Source organism: Drosophila grimshawi, unplaced genomic scaffold (assembly GCF_018153295.1).
Source record: "Drosophila grimshawi isolate 15287-2541.00 unplaced genomic scaffold, ASM1815329v1 contig_1377, whole genome shotgun sequence".
Lineage (NCBI taxonomy): Eukaryota > Metazoa > Arthropoda > Insecta > Diptera > Drosophilidae > Drosophila > Drosophila grimshawi.
This window is the reverse complement of record NW_025062900.1, coordinates 10,785,184-10,803,071: the sequence shown is the minus strand read 5'-3', so window position 1 is coordinate 10,803,071 and position 17,888 is coordinate 10,785,184. Positions and strand designations below refer to the sequence as shown.

Sequence of the window (17,888 nt, the reverse complement as noted above, 5' to 3'; positions counted from 1 at the left end):
AGCCATAACTATAGCAACAAAATCTCTTTCACTCACTTGAAATAGACAGCGAGGTCTGTTGAGAGAATGGCATCCTCGAGTACGCGTATGACGCGACAGTAGTCATCTGAGGACAGATTGCCCAAGATTTGATTACCAGGACTATTCAGTATCATCAAGCACTGATCGAAATGATGATGCTCCATGGTTGATGTGGAGTACAGTTGTGCCAGCGGCGAAGATGCTCTACAATTAGCAACATTTACACAGCAGTTAAGGGTTTAATCAAATTTTCTGCGTGGTTATTTTTACTTACTTAATCTGGAAGGAGTTGTTGGTCCCTCGATGATCGAGATCATGGCACAGGCAGCCAATAATTAACGCCAAGCATTCAATTTCACCAAAGATCTTCCACCATTGTGTGGTCTATTTTGAGATAAAAGTACATATTAATTGTATAATTCGTATTCTTTTCGTATGCCACACTTACTGTTAGTATGGCGAACATCATTTGTGCCACATTGAAGGCGTGTCGCCAATTGTGATAGGTCACATTGCGATAGTTCTTCTTGACGCTGAGCAGCCAACGGCAAAGCACTTCGTAATCGATATGGAAACGCTCAACAAAATCGAGATCCAGAAACATACGCAAGCAGGCCTATGAAAAAAAGACGACTATTAGAAAATTGCATAATATTTTGATCGAATATCAAACTTACCTTAAGCGTGTCATCGTCTTCGAAGTGTATATCATCGAATTTAAAATCGTGCAGACGAAAATGTACAGCGGATGGAACCCGAAGGCGCTATAGGTAAAAACATAGAAATAATGTAAACGATTAAATAGCGGTTTAATAGTAATCGATAACATAACAGATAATATATATTCCTTTAATATGATATGGCTTAGAAGATCAATAAACTCTCATTATACGTATTAATATTCCAATTTAGGTGAGCTTAATTTATAGCAGGACTGCTCTTTTTTCCAAATTTAAAAGACTTCAAAATACAATAATACAATTTTAAATTTGTATATTCATAAATTCTAAATGTTATATTGTACTGATCCTTATTTACTTCTGCTTAAATTGTTAACGTGAAATTCAACCCTTTTGTGTCATAATTATCCCAGTATTTGCATTTATTTTATTTTTAGTTATTTTCATTTTTGCGACGCTTTCATCTTGGCTACCTCAGCTTTTATTTACAGCACCCAAAATGTCAAAATGGAATCCGCCAAAAATAAACAAAAAAAAGAACCGAGAAATATGAACCTGAAACTCGTGCGCCCAGCAGCTGTCAGAGGAATGTTAATTGATGTCCACCAGTGGCAGCAGCAGCTCATAAAGCACTCCAACACCGTAATGCAGTACCGCAAAAAAAAGGGGTTTTCACGCCTACTTCTCTGCCCCGCACTCGACTCGTTAACTTAACTTGCTTGCGTTGTGATGGCATAATCGCCGAGGCTCTCGGTAAACGTAGCGCATAGAATGACATAATTTTAATTAAAATTAATAACCCTGCATAGTCATAGTAACTGTCCACGACAGTTGAGTTGGTTGACAAGGAGACAGGCGGCCATAATTTTAGCCCAGCATAATTACTGAAAGTGTCGAGAGAGCCAACAAACCGAGGCCCACAGGCAAAAAGATACTACAGCAACAGCAACAACAACAATAACAAAACAACAAACACAAATGCAAACACAGAGACACAGAATGATGCGACAACTTGAGGCAGTCTGGCAGGGGTATAGTTTAGGGGTGCAGAGTGGGTGGACCTGTTGATGTTGTTGTTTTTGTTGTTGTTGTTCATGTTGTGTTAGAGAAGGGGGGACACGTCTAACAAATACTCTTACCCAGTGTGCGAAAGTTTCTTTTTGTCATACTTGTGCGAACAAACTAATTACAACTGTCAACACGTTGGGCCCGGCAGAATGCCCGCATTTGCCAAGAGTTCTGCGGGGAAGGGGAATATGGGGAAGACAGGTTGGTGTTGCTTCTGCCGGCTGTTTCAGCCACTGTCACGCAAAAATAATAAAAACATGGAAGCACAAAACAGAAGGCCAACACAAGCAACAAGAATTTATGGAGTGGCATAAAAATGAGCCAAGTAAATGAGCCAAGTTATCTTCTTTTTTTGCTATTGTTGTTGTTGTTGCTGGTTGACTTGAGAACCGTTCGCACATACAAATTAAGCGTGCACGCAAATAAAATGAAACATTTAAATGCAATACCCTTTCCAATGTACGCTCAAATGAATGACACCCTGGGGTGCCATTTGAAAAGAAGAATAACTTACTCGCAACCGATGAGCATCATCCATGGTGGCAGATGCATGATAGCTGAGCACCTCCAGTGTCACACTCTGCTTGGCCATTGCCACAATTGCCTTCTCGTACATGTGCGTATTGTGGATGCCCATGCCGCAGAATATGGCGAATGCCTCCACAAAGTTCTCATCGTTCTTGGTAAAGTCCTAAAAGCAAAATGGTTTACAAATTATACATGAATATAAATGTTATGTTATATTAAATTTGCACTTTTTAGAATCATAATTCATTTGCAAAAGGTAATCACTAACCAGCTCATTGAACTTATTAATCAGCTGGATGACACCGATTATCTGACCCAGCGAGTTCTTAATGGCCATGCAGAGTATGGATCGATGCTTGAAACTGGAGTTCTCATCGACGCTCGAATCGAAGCGATCATCTTCGTAGGCATTGGGGACATTGACCGTCTCGCCGGTGGTGGCCACATGGCCAGTGATGCCAATGTTGATGGGGAAGCGGGACTCGTAGGGGCTGGTGCGTGAATTGGCCTCCTCCTCGCTCAGATCGTTGGCCTCAAAGTCAAAGACGCGCGAGAAGCTGCCCTTGTCGGCTTCGTGGACGAGCAGGATCTGGACACGCTGGCACTGGATCAGGCTCTGCATGTGGCTGAGTATGCGGAAGACCATATGCTCAATGGTGCTCTGCTCCTCGAAGATCATGCGCGCCAAATCGAGCAACACCTGATTCCGTTTAATTTCCAGCTGAGATTTCTCAAACAATTGCGCATTGCGCAATCCAATGCCACAGAACTGCAGATACGATGCGAAGACCTGCGAGAATGAATGGAATTAAGGATTATTATTCAGACATGCATCCATCAGCTGCTGCTGTTGCTGTCAGTTTCTGTGCTGGCAAGCGGCTTAAGCGCCGACATGGTCATAATCGGAAAGCAATTTCCACTGCCAAGTATGGGATTATTGCATGCTCGCAAAAAGCTTATGACTCAACAAAATTTTTCTCTTTGATACATAAATAATTGCAATCTACATATGTCAGCCACACTGCTACTGCCACTGGCACTGCCATTGCACATGCCATTGAAACAAAGAGTCTTGCAGCTTGATGATGCTAGCAGTACTCACCTTTTCATCGATTTCCGAGAAGCATTCGCCATTCATTTTGTTAATCACCTGCGCCACGCCAATCACATCACCCCCCGAATCCTTGATGGGCATGCAAAGCAGCGCCTTCGTTCGATAGCCAGTCTGTGAATCAATTTCACAGTTGAATCGCTCATCCTGCAAGAGATGCAAAAGTTGAATTGGATTTATATTATGTGTGGAATAAGGAATTATTTAATATGTTCAGATTTAGTTGCCCAGCGAAATCAGGGCACAAACCCACTTCAAAAATCCGCAGAAGTTTGACAACTTTATAAACAAAGCTTGCCAATTTGTGTTTACTGAGTGAGGAATGTGGGAATGTGAGAATGTGCCGCTTGTCAAAATTCTTTGTGGCCTCTGCAAAGTTAGACAATAGGTAGTAGACATATTTATAGAAGACCTTATTCTAAATATAACTTTATTTGGGCAAATGCCTCTATCTAAACATGTGTCTAGACTGACATAAAAGACATACTTCTGTCAACTAGGAAATATGAGAATCTTTCCCTCTCTTTTTCTTATTTTTCTTTTCTTTTTCCAATTCCATTTAAAGCTGTTAATTCAGGTATTTGTCTAGGTCATCAAGTTATTGTCGCTGACTGGCATTTTTGTGTGGTTCGTACAAACGGTGTCAGGCGGAGAACGCATAACTCGTGTTAACTTCTTTTGAATTTTTTTATTATTTTTTTTTTTAGTTTCTCCCTGCTCCAATCAGTCAGCGCTCTGCCGCCAGCTGCTGCCGAGAGTTGTCTCTCAGCTATTCTATTTGCCCGTCAATCAGTCTGCGAAATTTACTTAATTGTGCTAAAATGTTTCGATCAAAGAGCTAACATCATCAGCAACACCACCGCCAACACCACCACCACCACCCCACTTGAGAGTGGGGGCAGAAGTCTCGCACATGCGTCACACTTATTGCCAACTGTTTATTGTAGGCGATTGTTGGCCCAGCCTTAAGTTGACTTTAACAGCACAGATAAAAGACACGAGCACCAACTGGGGAGCAATAGTATTGTTTGGCCCCGCAGCTTAAAGCCTTTAAAAGGTATTCAATTCATATCAGCAATGACATAATAACATTGCCTAACACACATAGCCTTGGGAAATCGGTTCCCTCCTCTGAACTAGTGGTTTTTTGGCCACAAGATTAATTACGGTCCAATTGCCTCTGAGCAGGAGTAGCACAAAAATAAAAATGGACAGAGTATTTGTGTTCTTTTGAAGGTAAGTTCATTGTGCAAAGTTAAAACTTTCTCAATGTCAGAATGCTGCAAACGGGTATGCTCGACTAGTAGTTGTGTGCCCTATTAAAGAATTTCTTAATACCTAGCTTTCCATTGATATTTAGAATTCTCAAGTACATACAAAAGACTTCTATTTTGTCAATATATTGACTGACGACCGACCGACTGACAGACAGATAAATGAAATATTTGCTCAAAGGTCAAACATCTTAACTGCTGCAAGTTTTAGCCACTATTTGGACAACCTTGTGAAACAATTGTATTGATTGCAGGGCATACAGAAGCAATTTACAGCACTTAAACTCCTATTTTCGAATGTGGCACGGGGGCGTGGGAAATTGAATGGGGCTGTGTTGTGAGTGCCACAAGCACAACTGACTGCCTGCATCATAAATCTTGTGAGTCTCGAATTTGCCAATGTTCAAGTTTCGTTAGCTAGTTGATTTATGGTCACAGACGGCATCGCATTCAAATTTGTCAAAGCGATACGAGCTGAGGCTAACATTTCAGATGAAGATGACGATGAAGCTGAATACTGACTGCAAAGCGGAAAATGGAAAACTTTCCATTCTGGGTTCTTTTTTCTATTTATTTTTTTTAAGGTTTTTTTTTTTTCGTTTTTTACAAACTGACCTGGTAAGCATCTGGTATGTTGACCGGCTCGCCGCTCTCGGCCACGTGACCGGCAATTCCTGTGCCCCATGCAACGCGCACTTCCTCCTGCTGTTCCATTTCCTCGACAGTGCTGCGTGGGCAGACATCGAATAGCTTCGATACAAGGCACCTGCAAAACGATAGTTAAAGCCATATAATATTATACACTTTAGTTTGTTAGCATCCTTTCAAACAATAAATAAATAGAGCGAGCAAAATGTTCTGCACTCGACTGAATTTACCGAAAATGTTTGCAATTAGTTGAGAAATACAAAATGGCGGCGCCACACACACAACACACAAAATGGCCCCCGCGGACATGGCATGCGTGTGTGTGTATGTGTGTGTGTACATGTGTATGTTTATGTGTTCGTACGTATATTTTACAGTTATGAAGCCAAAAAATGCATTCGCGCAATCATAAAATGCCAAAAATAAATACCATCAAAAATGTTGCACAGACAAAGTTGAAGCTGCGCTAAAAGTTGGCAACTAAATGGCTCTGGGCCAATGAAGTCATCGCCATTTTGGCAGTAGCTGACAGCCAGTAGCAGCTAGCAAAGCACTTGTCTGATTACCAAATTCAATTTCCAGCAACTGTTAGTGTTAAATTGGTGCGTCAATTGGTTGCAATGCTGCTAGCTATTTATAACTGCATTTTATTTACAGTTCGCCTTAGGTCATTGAAAGTTAGATTTGCTAGATTTTAAAGTGCGTTATGGTCAAGCACTTGTCATAAGTATTTTTAATGCAACATTAATGCTAAGTTGAGGTTTGTTTTTAAACAAGTTATAATGCAAGTATTGAGCTTAAGTATAAACCTGCTTAAGTAGTTTGGTAAAAAAACAAACTTTTATTTTGTCATAAAATTAAAATAGTAATTCAAAATTTAAGTCCGTTTTCAGTTCTGAGAAAGTTTTAGCTGTGAATATTTTTAATGTTAAGTTAAGTTAATGTCAAGTTAATTTGGAGTGAAAATGTTGTGTTCAAATTTAAATGCAGTTTTATTGTAGAAGTCAGTTTTGACGAAGTCGTGGTACTTGACAGTTTTGAACAAGGAAACAATAAACTGCTTATATTATGGGTTATTAACTTTGTGTGTTCCGTTGTTGTTTTTGTTGTTGTACTCACTTTTTGAGTCCATCGGCGCCACTATAGCGTCCCTGCACCAGAAACAATGAACCGCGATCCGCATTTAACAATATGGAAACATTCTGTAAAATCTTGTGACACAATGTGCGCACCTCCAGCTCATTGCAAATGTCCTTTACCTGTAACAAAAGCAGGAAAAACCAACCGGAAAAACATTACTTCAAAGCGATTCGCAAGTGTTTTATACGGAATTATGAGTAAAGTGTGCCATAAAATTGCAATTTCTCAATAAGTGAGTCAGTTTCAAGTGCACTTAATGTGGGTTCTGCTTAAGCAAACTTGCCAATCAGCCAAATAGATTGGCGACAAGCTAACTGACTGACTAACTGATGAAATGATTGGCTGACTGAATGACTGAGTGACGTCTGTGACAATTTAGCACGCTCCTGTGTGTATGTGGCCAAGTCTCTTAACTGTTTGCTGATAACAACGTCAGCAGCTGCCGCAAATATACGCTGGGTGTGTGCAAAATCAATTGGAACAATATTAAGAAACTGCTCTGATCATCAATGTTGCTGAACTGAAAGATACCCTGCAGCAAATTGAATCAAATTTTTAAAGAGCAGACATGTTAAGTCAGTTGTTGAGCTAGATCACTAATATATATAAACAAGTATAACAAGTGCTCTGGCGAAAACATTCTAAGTAGTGGGTTCCAAGAATTAAAACAGATTGCAGAAGTTAAACATAAATTTAAATAAACACAAATGCGTATACATATCAGTGTTGAGATTTGAAAGAAAAAACAACGTCAAGGCTGTAGTCTCAAAAGAAATGGGGTATAAGCTGAAGCGTAGACTTTACATTTGAAAATAAATATTTGAAGTGGCATACATCATGTTTTGTTCACTGGATAAACATTTGTTTTTTATTTAAATTTAATAGTCGCCAATTTCCAAAAAAACTGAGTATGAAAATACGTGCAGCATGTCGCACGTTTTATGACGCACAAGCGTGTTGACGACACGAAATATGAAAATTCGTTGGAAAAATGCATTTCATTGTTTTCTGGCTTATTGTGGTGTGTGGGGGCAGGCTTTTGTCTGCCCATAAAGAAATCACCATTGTACAACGGGGCGTATGACGCATATTAATTGAAATATTTAACGAGTCTTATGCAAGTATGATTAATATATCGATTATGGATATCAAATAGAATACAAACCAGCTCAAAAATCAGCTCCTTCTCATCGAGCTGTTTCAGCTCGTTGCGGGATAAACGCTGCGGCCGCTGAATGCAATGATGATAAGGATACGCATACTGATTACCGCCAGGACTTGTTGCACTGATGGTTGTACAACAATTGCTGCTGCTGCTGCCGACAGCGCCGCCTGCCTGATAATAACTGTGCTGATAATGCTGATTGTTGTGATTGTGATGATGATGATGATGCTGTGGCTGATACTGATATTGACCGGCTGCGATGCCGCCAACATTCTGCAGATTGCCGCAGCTGCCGCTCGTATTATCCATCTGCGGTCCAATGCTCAAAAATGTGAGCGTTCCATCGATCGTATTTACAATGGGCTTCAAGAGGCCACCGCGCTCGAATTCATGCGCCGAAATTTTGCTGCAACGAGGAAGCGTACAATAATATTAACAAGTGCAAGGCAAAGGCATCAAATGAAAAAATATGCTCTTGAATTCATAAATTCTAACTTCGTCATACAGCGTGTGTAAGCTCTAACTAGAATTAAGATATTAAAGAGAAAGCTCATTTCAGCAAAATCTTTTTCTAGTTTTCAGAGCGATTATTTAAATTCTGGGGCATATTTTTCAACAGAGTCCACGGACTATTGTATTACTTACCGCACTGGCGTTGTGGCGCCGGAGCCGCCGCGTGAGCTGCTCGTCTGGCCATTGGGATGCGTGGGTGAGCTGCTGCTGATGACATCGTTGCCGGCGCTGGTCGCATGCGAAACCAGCCACGCATCCACTGTTTGGCGAGTCGCCTTTCTGCAAGAAAGAAACAGAGAGAGAGAGAGGGAAAGAGAGAGTGTGTGAGAAAGATAGATAAATAATGGGAGTGAGTGCGAGTTAAAGTGCAAACATATTAAAATGCTATTAAAAATTAAGCGCTTGTTTGGTCAGAGATGTTATTCTACATGCATGCGACAAAAGCAGACACACATGTGTGTGTGTGGGGTGAAATTGTCTAATAAAATGCCAGCGCCTCATAAATATTCAGCGAGCGAAATATTTTTGCGTCATTCTGCAAGCCAACTCCCGGCTAGCGAACTGACTGCCTGGCTTACTGGATGGTTGGGTTTGCTGGTTGTGCTGCAAGGACACATGCGGCATGGGCGACACGCGCGACCAGCATAAAAATTCTAGAAATCACAGCACACAATTCTATGCAAAAAAGGGGAGTGCAAGTTAGGAAAGGAAAAGGGGAGACTGGGACACTGTTAAACTGACAACTCAAAGAGTCAGTTATACACTAAAATATTTTAGTAGAAATAACCAAATTCGATTTATTAGCAAGTCGATTTCATTTAAATCCAAGTGGACTTCTAGAAGTTCATGGTGCTGCTCGAAGTAAAAAAAAAATGTATTTATTTATTGAGAATAAAAAAAAATTCTTTAATATATGATACGAATTTTGTGCTGTGTAGGAAAAAAAATATGTGTGGACATGGCTTGTGGGCAAAACTAAATGTCCATGCGCCTGACATATTCTTATGCAAAGTACACAAAATGAAGCCTTTTTCTGCCTCGTTTAATGTTAGCCACACACACACATACGCTCAGTGCCAGCGGCGGCCAACAAACTGAGTCTGATGGCCATGAAAATAAAGCCCAATTTATGTTTTAGTTGTTAGTGATTTTTATTATGTGTCATAGCCAAAGGCCGACAAACACAATGTGCCTGTCACAGTTACACACACACACACACAGACACTTTATCTATTTGGCCTGGACTATCTCTGCTTGTATCTATGGTGTGTATGTGCGAAAGCCAATTTCCGGTTTACGACGGAAAAAGCCGGCCACCAGCCGCATGGCTTCTCATAAATATATGACCCAAACTATGCCATTGGCATCAACAGTGCAATTTAAAACATCCTTTCAGAAGCGACACACAACACAAGTTTCGACTTATATTTTCATATAATATTTGCCATAATAAAGTTGTCATCTACATAGATTTAAATAATAGATCGGTTAAAGGGCATATAAAGCGTAGGGTCGCCAGAAGTGCACACATTATTCAAGCATTACTGAATCAGTGAATGTATGGAAAGCATATATAAACTATACATTGATTGGCCCATTTTTATATTCATATTTCAATTTATGTATTACTACACAAGAACTTTAGTGGATTCGCAATGCCATGAATTATGACAGAATATTGTGGCTTCCATTTTAAATAGAATTTCGATTTTCAATCTTAACTTGACAACGAGATCATATTAAATAACTTTTTTTCTTAAAGTTGATAGCTCACCTTATGAAATAATCCTGTACAAACTCCTGATTCTCATCCAGCCATGCCTCCATGCGCGCATGCTCCGGATCATAGGGTCGACTATGATGTGGCGATGCTGTCTGGTGATAGGGATGGGAATACCCCTGATGTTGTTGCTGCTGCTGCTGATGGTACGAATGCTGTTGCTGCTGCTGCTGTTGCTGTTGGTAAGCGGCTGCTGTGCTTGCAACATAGCCACTGCTGCTGCCATTGATGTTGCTGCTGCTGCCGTTGTTGCCGTTGATGTTGCTGTTGCAATTGATGACACTGCTGCTGCCAGTGCTGCTGTTGTTGTAGTTGTGATAGTGGGCGGGTTGTTGCTGTTGCTGTGATAGCGGCAGGGGGACACCGGTGCGTGTGGCAATGAGCAGACTATGCTCACTCATACCGTACCCTGTGCCCCCCTGCTCCGCAGGCATTCGAGCTGCCAACTGCAGCGGCGTCGACGCCGGCTCCTCAATGCTCCGCAATTGCAGGCCTGCACAAAAATAAAGTGGTAAATATATTAAATTTAATATGAATAACATAACGCAGCCGATTTGTATTGATTGATTCTATAAATCATTAAGCTTATCAAAATTGTTTGACATCTCAGTTTGAGTTTATTTTAATGAATTTGCTCGAATTGGATTATTCAATTATTTGGCGCAAGGGTATGTCGCAATAGGGAACTCTCGACCAGCGCATTGCAATTTGTCTTTTAGGGTATTTAAAACACACTTTTTCTGCTTTTTTTCTTGCATGTCCCCACGACATTTTTATGTGATCTGCACGCTCCAATTCGATTGCACAACATTTGCATTGCAAATGGCCAACATATCCTTTAAGCCCGCTGCAAAAGTCACGCGTCACACGCAACCCACCAAAGCTAGGGGTGAGTGTTGGTTCACCCCTTGCTCCAGACTGTATGCAAATCCGGATAGCTGTAGCATCATCATCATCATCATCATCATGAAAGTGGAAAAAACACTGACACGCTTGCTGTTTAAATTTATAATTTTAGCAGCGCAGAGAAAATATTCTTTTCAGAAATTGTGCACATACATAAATTTTGCTAAATTGCTTGGTTCCAGCTATCGCATGTCAGTGCGACAATTAAGAGCATTTAAGTCGCTCGCCACATGCTGCGTATACGTAATGGGCATAAATAAGCCACCAGGCTCATCAGACACTTTACGGGTAGGCAGGGTAGGCCTGCCTTGGCCCTTAAAGGGCTTAAAATCATATACATATGTCAAGTTCACATTAACCGGAAATATTGGCAATTGGCGAGAAATATGGGGCACCCTGGGGCGCACAACGCCATCCACCATTGCAACCCCATGTGGCGCCAATTGTGCGCCTGATTAAGTGCTAAAAATAGATACAAATACTTGTATCCTTGTGATGGATATCTAAGGATATCAGCGCTATAGTCTGCCAACCCAAGTGCAAATTGTGAAAGCTCAACAGCTGGGGTTGCGCCATCTCTGGTTGAGAGGGGGTGTATAAATTTGATTTATTATCTACTTTTTGGCATAGCAACCGAATAAGCCAAACAACACATCCACAGACGCATACACACACAGACAGATACACACACACACACACAAACACACTGACACAAGCAGAAATAAAACGAGTTGCTCCTGTCAACAGCTAATTTGACTATGCCGGATAAGTTGACAAACTGAAGCATTTACAAATTGCTGTTGTTTCTTGTGTCAACTTTCTGGTTTAGATTTATGAGCTTGGCCTTTGTGGTTGGCTTTTCAATTGTAGCCCCCAAAATTTGTAGCATGCAACAAGGCAGTTATCCCAGAGAAGTAAATTTCAATAAACTTGGATTAAGCAACAGCTGTAAAATTATCCGTTTTTCAAATAGAGTAAAATATCGCAGGTGTTTTAACCATTAATCATTTCATGAATATTTACAAACTTTCAGTGAAATTGGTACTTAATCTACCATTTCCAAGTATTACCTCTGCAATTTCTTCTGAGAAACAAAGTAATAAAATTCAGACAAAATTGTTGCCAAATTCATTTTCACAGTATTAAATTGAACTTTCAGTTTAGCGAAGTTTGCTATGTGAAAGTATTCCAGTCGAAATATTAAATTACTTTTTCTTTCTGCGAAAAGATATTTTGTCCACAATTATTGCTGAAAATTGAAGCTTATCAGATGACATTCATTTTGGTATTATATTTTCCCTTTTCCATTTTGTTGTTCTCAATTTTTGTTGGCTTCCTATTCTGTGAGAGAGCTTAAGCTGCAAATAGCAGCTTAAAGTCAGCTACTTAATGCTGAGAAATTTATGAGCAACCAGGGCATATGAGCGGGGAGAGAGAAAAACAGACATGAGCAAGTGCAGCACTTACATGCATGTGTCACCCTCTTCCCTCCCCTGCACCGACTCCATCTGCTGGCCCTCTTCTGGCTCTTCAGCGTCATACGCCACACTTAATCTTTTAAGCTGCATTTGCCTTGCACAGACAACATGCAACATGCTTAAGCTGCTGCAAAGCATTTGGCTGCAATACTCAAAGTGCCACCACCCCTCACTTTTCAACCACTCAAAGTCAAATGACAGCGTCATGGCTGAGTGGGCGCCGTCACGCCCCCAGCAACAGAAACGGCAAAAAACATTGGCACTTTGTGCTGCGGTTTCATTAAGCGTCAGCTTTATGTAAGACATCCATCCCAGTCAAAGTCACAGTCACAGTTCCACTTCCAGTTCCACTCCCATCCCAGTCACAGTCGCAGTCACATTCACATTCACAGTCCCGTTTTGCAGTACCAATCCCAGCCCCAGGCCCCAGAGTCTTTGCTCTGGCAAATTTGTACACAAGATTGCTTTGGAATTTCACTTTTGGTAGCAAAAGCAACAGCAAACAAACATATGCACATTTTTATCAGAGTTGCACGACTACAGGATAAATATGTTACTCATTTTGGAATAGTTGAAGGTATTTTTTAGAACATAAGAATACTCGATTTATGCTAGAGTTTATAGAAATTGTGGATTTCTTGTGATATGATTTTTTTTGTGAGTTTCAAATTTTTTAGACTATACAATATCGTATGAGAATCTAGAAGCCAATAAAGTTAATCTTTCATATACTTTAATCTACTTAAAGTCGAATCTTTATTAAACTGAAGTTCATATTTTTAATTTTTGTTTCCAAAATCTACAATTATAAATACATATTAAAGTCGCTTTGCTAAATTTGTTGACTCTCTAATTAATAGAGAAATATGCGTCAGCTCAACTTTCAAACTGGTTAAAATTAAAAACCTTCGGCTAGATTGGAACAGCCTCACAGTTGCAATTGAATACCCTCTCTCTTTGATGTGCAGATTAAAGGGCATATGAGATTTGCCGACAGATACACACATGTTATGTGTTGGTTATTCTATTTTTTGTTTTCGTTTTTTGTTGAAGTCAAATGCAAATTGAAAGTTGGCAAATGTGCAAAAGAGAACCATTTTTTTCCTCTCTTGCTGCTCTTTAGACGCTATACGAGTGACACGTGGGCAACAGCGGATCGATGGGGCTAGAAAAAATGTTGCACTCGCTTATGTGTCGTAAATTTTACTGTCGCTAGCAAGTTTTTGCCAAAGTCATCTTTGATATGAGTTTTATTTCGTTTGTTTTTCTCACCTGTTGTCTCCTGTTGCGGACTATGCGTTGGTGTTTGTTGTTGTTGTTGTTGCTGCTGCTGTTGTTGTTGTTGCTGTTGTTGCTTGCTATTTTTGTTCTTATTTTTGTAGCGACAACCACGAAATCGACACATACTTGCCGCTTGGCCCATGGGGCCCGCAAGCAATGCGAATGTTAAACCCTCCGTTTTAATGAATTTAATTTTGTCAACTTTAAGCAAAGCCGCCGCGTAGCGAAAATTGTATTTGTTGTTGGTATTGCTGATTTTGGCTTTTGTTGTTGTTGTCTTAGTTGAGGACTCAATTTTGTTGGCTTTGTTGCCGCCAAATGGCCGCCAAATGACAACAGAAACTTGATGTTTATTTTCGAATTTTGTTGACTTTGGTATTGTTTGTCGTCGTTGTTGTTGTTATTAATTTGTTGCACTTGCATAATAAATTTTGTTTATGTTTTTATTTTTATTGTTAATTGAATTATGTGTTTTTGTTTGCTTAGAGTTTATAGTTTAAGTGTTTTGAGCTGTGGCTTTTGCTTTTGCGACACTCTCAGCTGCTGTTGGCAATTTTGAGAATGTTAGAACAACTTTTCGCACTTCATTTTGCATAAAACTCATTTTACACGCTTCCTGCTGCAGTTTTCGTATTCCATTCTGTCGCTTTAAGCTACGGCTTTGGCCTCGGGGCAATTCAATTAACACTTAAGCCGCAACCCCAAATGCATTGCAGACAGACGCCAATTGATGAACAAACAAAAGCTTTGGGTACCATTACAACAAGCGCTGCGGAGACGGAGGCGGAGGAGGAGGAGGTGTGGCGTGGGGCACGTGGCAGAGAGTAAAGTGTGGGTTGCAGCCACACGACTGACTGACTGGGTGACTGGCTGAAAAACAGACAGACAGACAGACAATGCAACAAAACCCACGTAGGCAAGCACCGAAATGTCAGTTAAATAAAATCAACAGTGCCAACAAATGGCTCGGACCAAACCAGCCAAATACAAGCGCAAACCCATGTAAGCCAAGAGCAAACAGGGCAGCACTTGATCAGGATGCGACGTGAAAATACCCTGTTGTTGTTTTATATACTCTTGTAATTTACATGAAAGTAATGGATTGTATCTTTTTCAGTCAAAAGAACCTGAAAATCGTACACATATGGTTAAGATCGAGAAAAATGGTGATATTGAAATAACTTTAATAAGATCTGTGTTAAGATTTATATTGTTAATTACCAATATACAAATCATATCGAATGTGACATTTAATTAGACGTCAGCAAACAAAACAATAATCACTTTTTGCAAGAGTTTGGTATTTGTTTGTCGTATATTAAAATTATATGAAATTTTCTTTAAAATTGGATTTTCAACAAATCCACAACTGTAAATAAACATATAACCCCAATTATGCCCTAAGCTCGCCCGACAGGTAATGAAAAAACTGCACAGAGGTGAAAATTTGTGTGCTCTGAATTCGGTTTGGTTCGGTTAGCATCTGGTTTGGTTTGGTTTTTGGTTTTTGGTTTGCCGCCACTCGAAATGTGTTTGTAAATGAAGGCCAACAAAAAAAAAAATTGAGAGCGAAAGCGAGAGAAAAAAAAGAAACAATAGACAAGTCACAAACAGCAAATACACAGACACCGACACAGCCAGACACTCTTCTTGCTAGCAGTGAGTCAGTTCGTCAATCTGTCAGTCAATAGCCGAGTGTTTGACAATGGGTATATTGAATAAACCGCCATCCATTGGCTGACAACACCCGTGAAGTGACTGAAGAGAGATCTTCAGTGCACTGATTTAATTTCAGCTGTTGCCAGCTGTTGCATCACTTGTTGGCAGTTGCCACTCGTTCTTCTGCTCTTACTCACTGATAGTTTGACAGCGGAAATGATAAAATTTCCAATTTTACAATGCTGCAGCATTGCAACGGCAGCAGGAGCAGTCGACAACAATGGAGCTATCAACGAAGGGACTTGGGCATGTGGCAGGCCACAAAGCAGTAGCAACATCATTTCGCCATTGTTGGGGTATTGATGATGTTGACTCAAGTTGATTGCTAAGTTGCAATGAGCATCGATTTACTGCATTTGCAACTTGCCACTTGAAATGCTGAAATTGCCTTTGGTCAGCTGACACAAGCAGAATAAAAGCATAAAGGATTTTAATGTAATTGTGGAAATGTATTTAAATCACTTGACAGATGGAATTTTTAGTAACAAACAGAGAGTAACGGGAAAATGACAGTTTAACAGTCTGAATATGAGGATATATATTTATATTATAGAAAGTAAGAGAATTCACTAACGAATGGAGATTGGTTTTTTGCTTTTGGCTAAGGCCATAAACACTTTAAAGAATTTATAAAATATTTGTGTTATGCTCTGCCAAACCGACTGTAAAAATGCCGCAGGCGATGAAAAGTTTTTGCATCGAACTATTTCAGGAAGCAACAACTTGATAACTATTTCGTACAGTCCACAGAGCAACCAAAGGCCATCAAAGTCAAAGTTTGAGCATACAAAATACACTTTCAAGATAGAAACTTTTTCCTACAGTTTCTGGCGAAGAGTATGTAATTAAACCAAGAATTTTTTAATTAGAGATATTCTAAAGTAATATTCATTAGTATCTGTCGTGCAGTTGGCAGTCAACCATTTAAAACCGAGGAGTTCCCTCAGCAGCAACTGGCAACTGACAACTTGCAGCAATTTGCAATTTGTTGCCACATTGCCCGTACACAGCGCACCGCATTCATAGACGCCGACTTTTAAGCGATTTGCATCTATTTTTTCCTGTATCTCTCTGCCCGTACTCTCTTCGGATTCACTCGAATCTACCCCTAGCAACCGGTGGCTAACCACAGCAACAACCACAGCAACAACAACAACAAACAAACTGAAACCAAAAAAAAAAAGCAAACCACAAAAACTATTTTTATGCCAATGGCGACAACCGCAAAAGCGTCACGCAGACACTCACAGAAATATATATAAAGTTGCACACACACACACACACACACAGCAAATACTGAGAATGGGCGGAGGTAGGGATAAGGGAAGGGGTAGGTGTTCGTCGGTTAGCATTCGCTTACATTATGTCAATAGCATAGGTAAAAGTAATGGTGGGGCAGTGTGGAGATGAGGGGCGTAACGGGCACTGTCCGCCTGTCCGTGTCTGGCTAAGCAAACGATGTTCATTAATGGCGCACGCCACAGTTTGGCGAGCAGCAAAGCCAAGTTAACAGATAACAAATGCAGCACTGCAAAAAATGTTTCCAGCAATAACAAAAAGTGGATACAAATTTAATTTAGAAAAACAAAGAAAACAAACTTAGTAGCTGAACAATATGTAAATGTTAGTAATTTAACTTTATTGTTTCTCATTAAAGTCTCACAGACCTTAACTGAAGTCTAAATGTACGTAATGTTTTTACCTTTATTACCAATAATTAATTATTTTTCTTAGGTTTTTTATTTTTGTCAGTGCATACATAGTAACTATAGCTTGTACCTGTCATTCAATGGGGTCGACCTTTTCATTCCTTTATTCATTCATTTCATTTCATTACATTTCATGTCATTTCATTGTTTTTTTTGTGGCAATGCAAACAGACAACAATGTCTACACACACTCCAACACACACACACACACTCAGAGATACTGTGCAAAAACTGGTGTGGGCATAAGTGTCATTAGGCGCCGTTGAGAAACGCGTCACGAACTTGAGCATCGATTAGTGTAGGACGACGACGGAGTGGAACGCAGGACGCAGGACATTACAGGACCTAACCATTTCGCATTTTGCATGAAATGCTCAATTTGTTGGATCAATAACCTGTTGCGCTGCTCTTGTTATAGTTATAGCCTTCAACTATGAATGAGAAATAGAGATAGACTCTCTTTTCTTTTTCTTTCGCTTGGCTTCTACATTTTTCTCAGCCAAGTCAACGATGCGTATGCGTGATATAAAAAACACCTATTGCGTTAATTTTAACGGGAGGCTGTGAATAAATTAAAAAAATAGCATACTAAAAAATGCAAGAGTATACTAAACCGAAGCACGCGTTTCAGCATTTGTGAGCGGGTATCAAAAAGAAAAAAAGAAAAAAGAAGAAGCAATTTTATTAAAGTGGAGCACATAACTGGCAGCAGTTGGCAGACAGAGAGGCAGTTAAACAGCATCGACGAATTGTGCTGCTTACTGCCTTTAAATATTAATAATAATAATTGTGTAAATAAACAATAAATCTCATTATCACATTTGCTGTGCTCGTGCATTCAATTATTATCACACAACAAGCAAAAGC

At 40.0% G+C, this 17,888-nt stretch overlaps 1 protein-coding gene across 3 annotated transcripts in view; it reads right to left on the bottom strand.

Moving 5' to 3' along the window:
• Nucleotides 1-17,888, bottom strand: part of LOC6562344 (dual 3',5'-cyclic-AMP and -GMP phosphodiesterase 11) — a 48,962-nt gene that overhangs the window by 2,381 nt on the left and 28,693 nt on the right. Inside the window, exons 1-13 of one of the 3 annotated variants that reach the window (XM_001988489.3) lie at nucleotides 13,585-13,949; nucleotides 9,923-10,421; nucleotides 8,281-8,427; nucleotides 7,636-8,041; nucleotides 6,450-6,589; nucleotides 5,298-5,448; nucleotides 3,400-3,555; nucleotides 2,566-3,087; nucleotides 2,284-2,460; nucleotides 699-785; nucleotides 470-637; nucleotides 296-405; nucleotides 37-225 (exon numbers count right to left, since the gene is read on the bottom strand). In XM_001988489.3, the coding sequence (XP_001988525.2) occupies nucleotides 37-225; nucleotides 296-405; nucleotides 470-637; nucleotides 699-785; nucleotides 2,284-2,460; nucleotides 2,566-3,087; nucleotides 3,400-3,555; nucleotides 5,298-5,448; nucleotides 6,450-6,589; nucleotides 7,636-8,041; nucleotides 8,281-8,427; nucleotides 9,923-10,421; nucleotides 13,585-13,735 (2,903 nt within the window). In that variant the 5' untranslated portion in view covers nucleotides 13,736-13,949. Of the gene's footprint in view, nucleotides 1-36; nucleotides 226-295; nucleotides 406-469; nucleotides 638-698; nucleotides 786-2,283; nucleotides 2,461-2,565; nucleotides 3,088-3,399; nucleotides 3,556-5,297; nucleotides 5,449-6,449; nucleotides 6,590-7,635; nucleotides 8,042-8,280; nucleotides 8,428-9,922; nucleotides 10,422-13,584; nucleotides 13,950-17,888 lie in introns of those variants that run through there. The other 2 variants (XM_032735723.2, XM_032735722.2) reach the window with 2 other exon arrangements.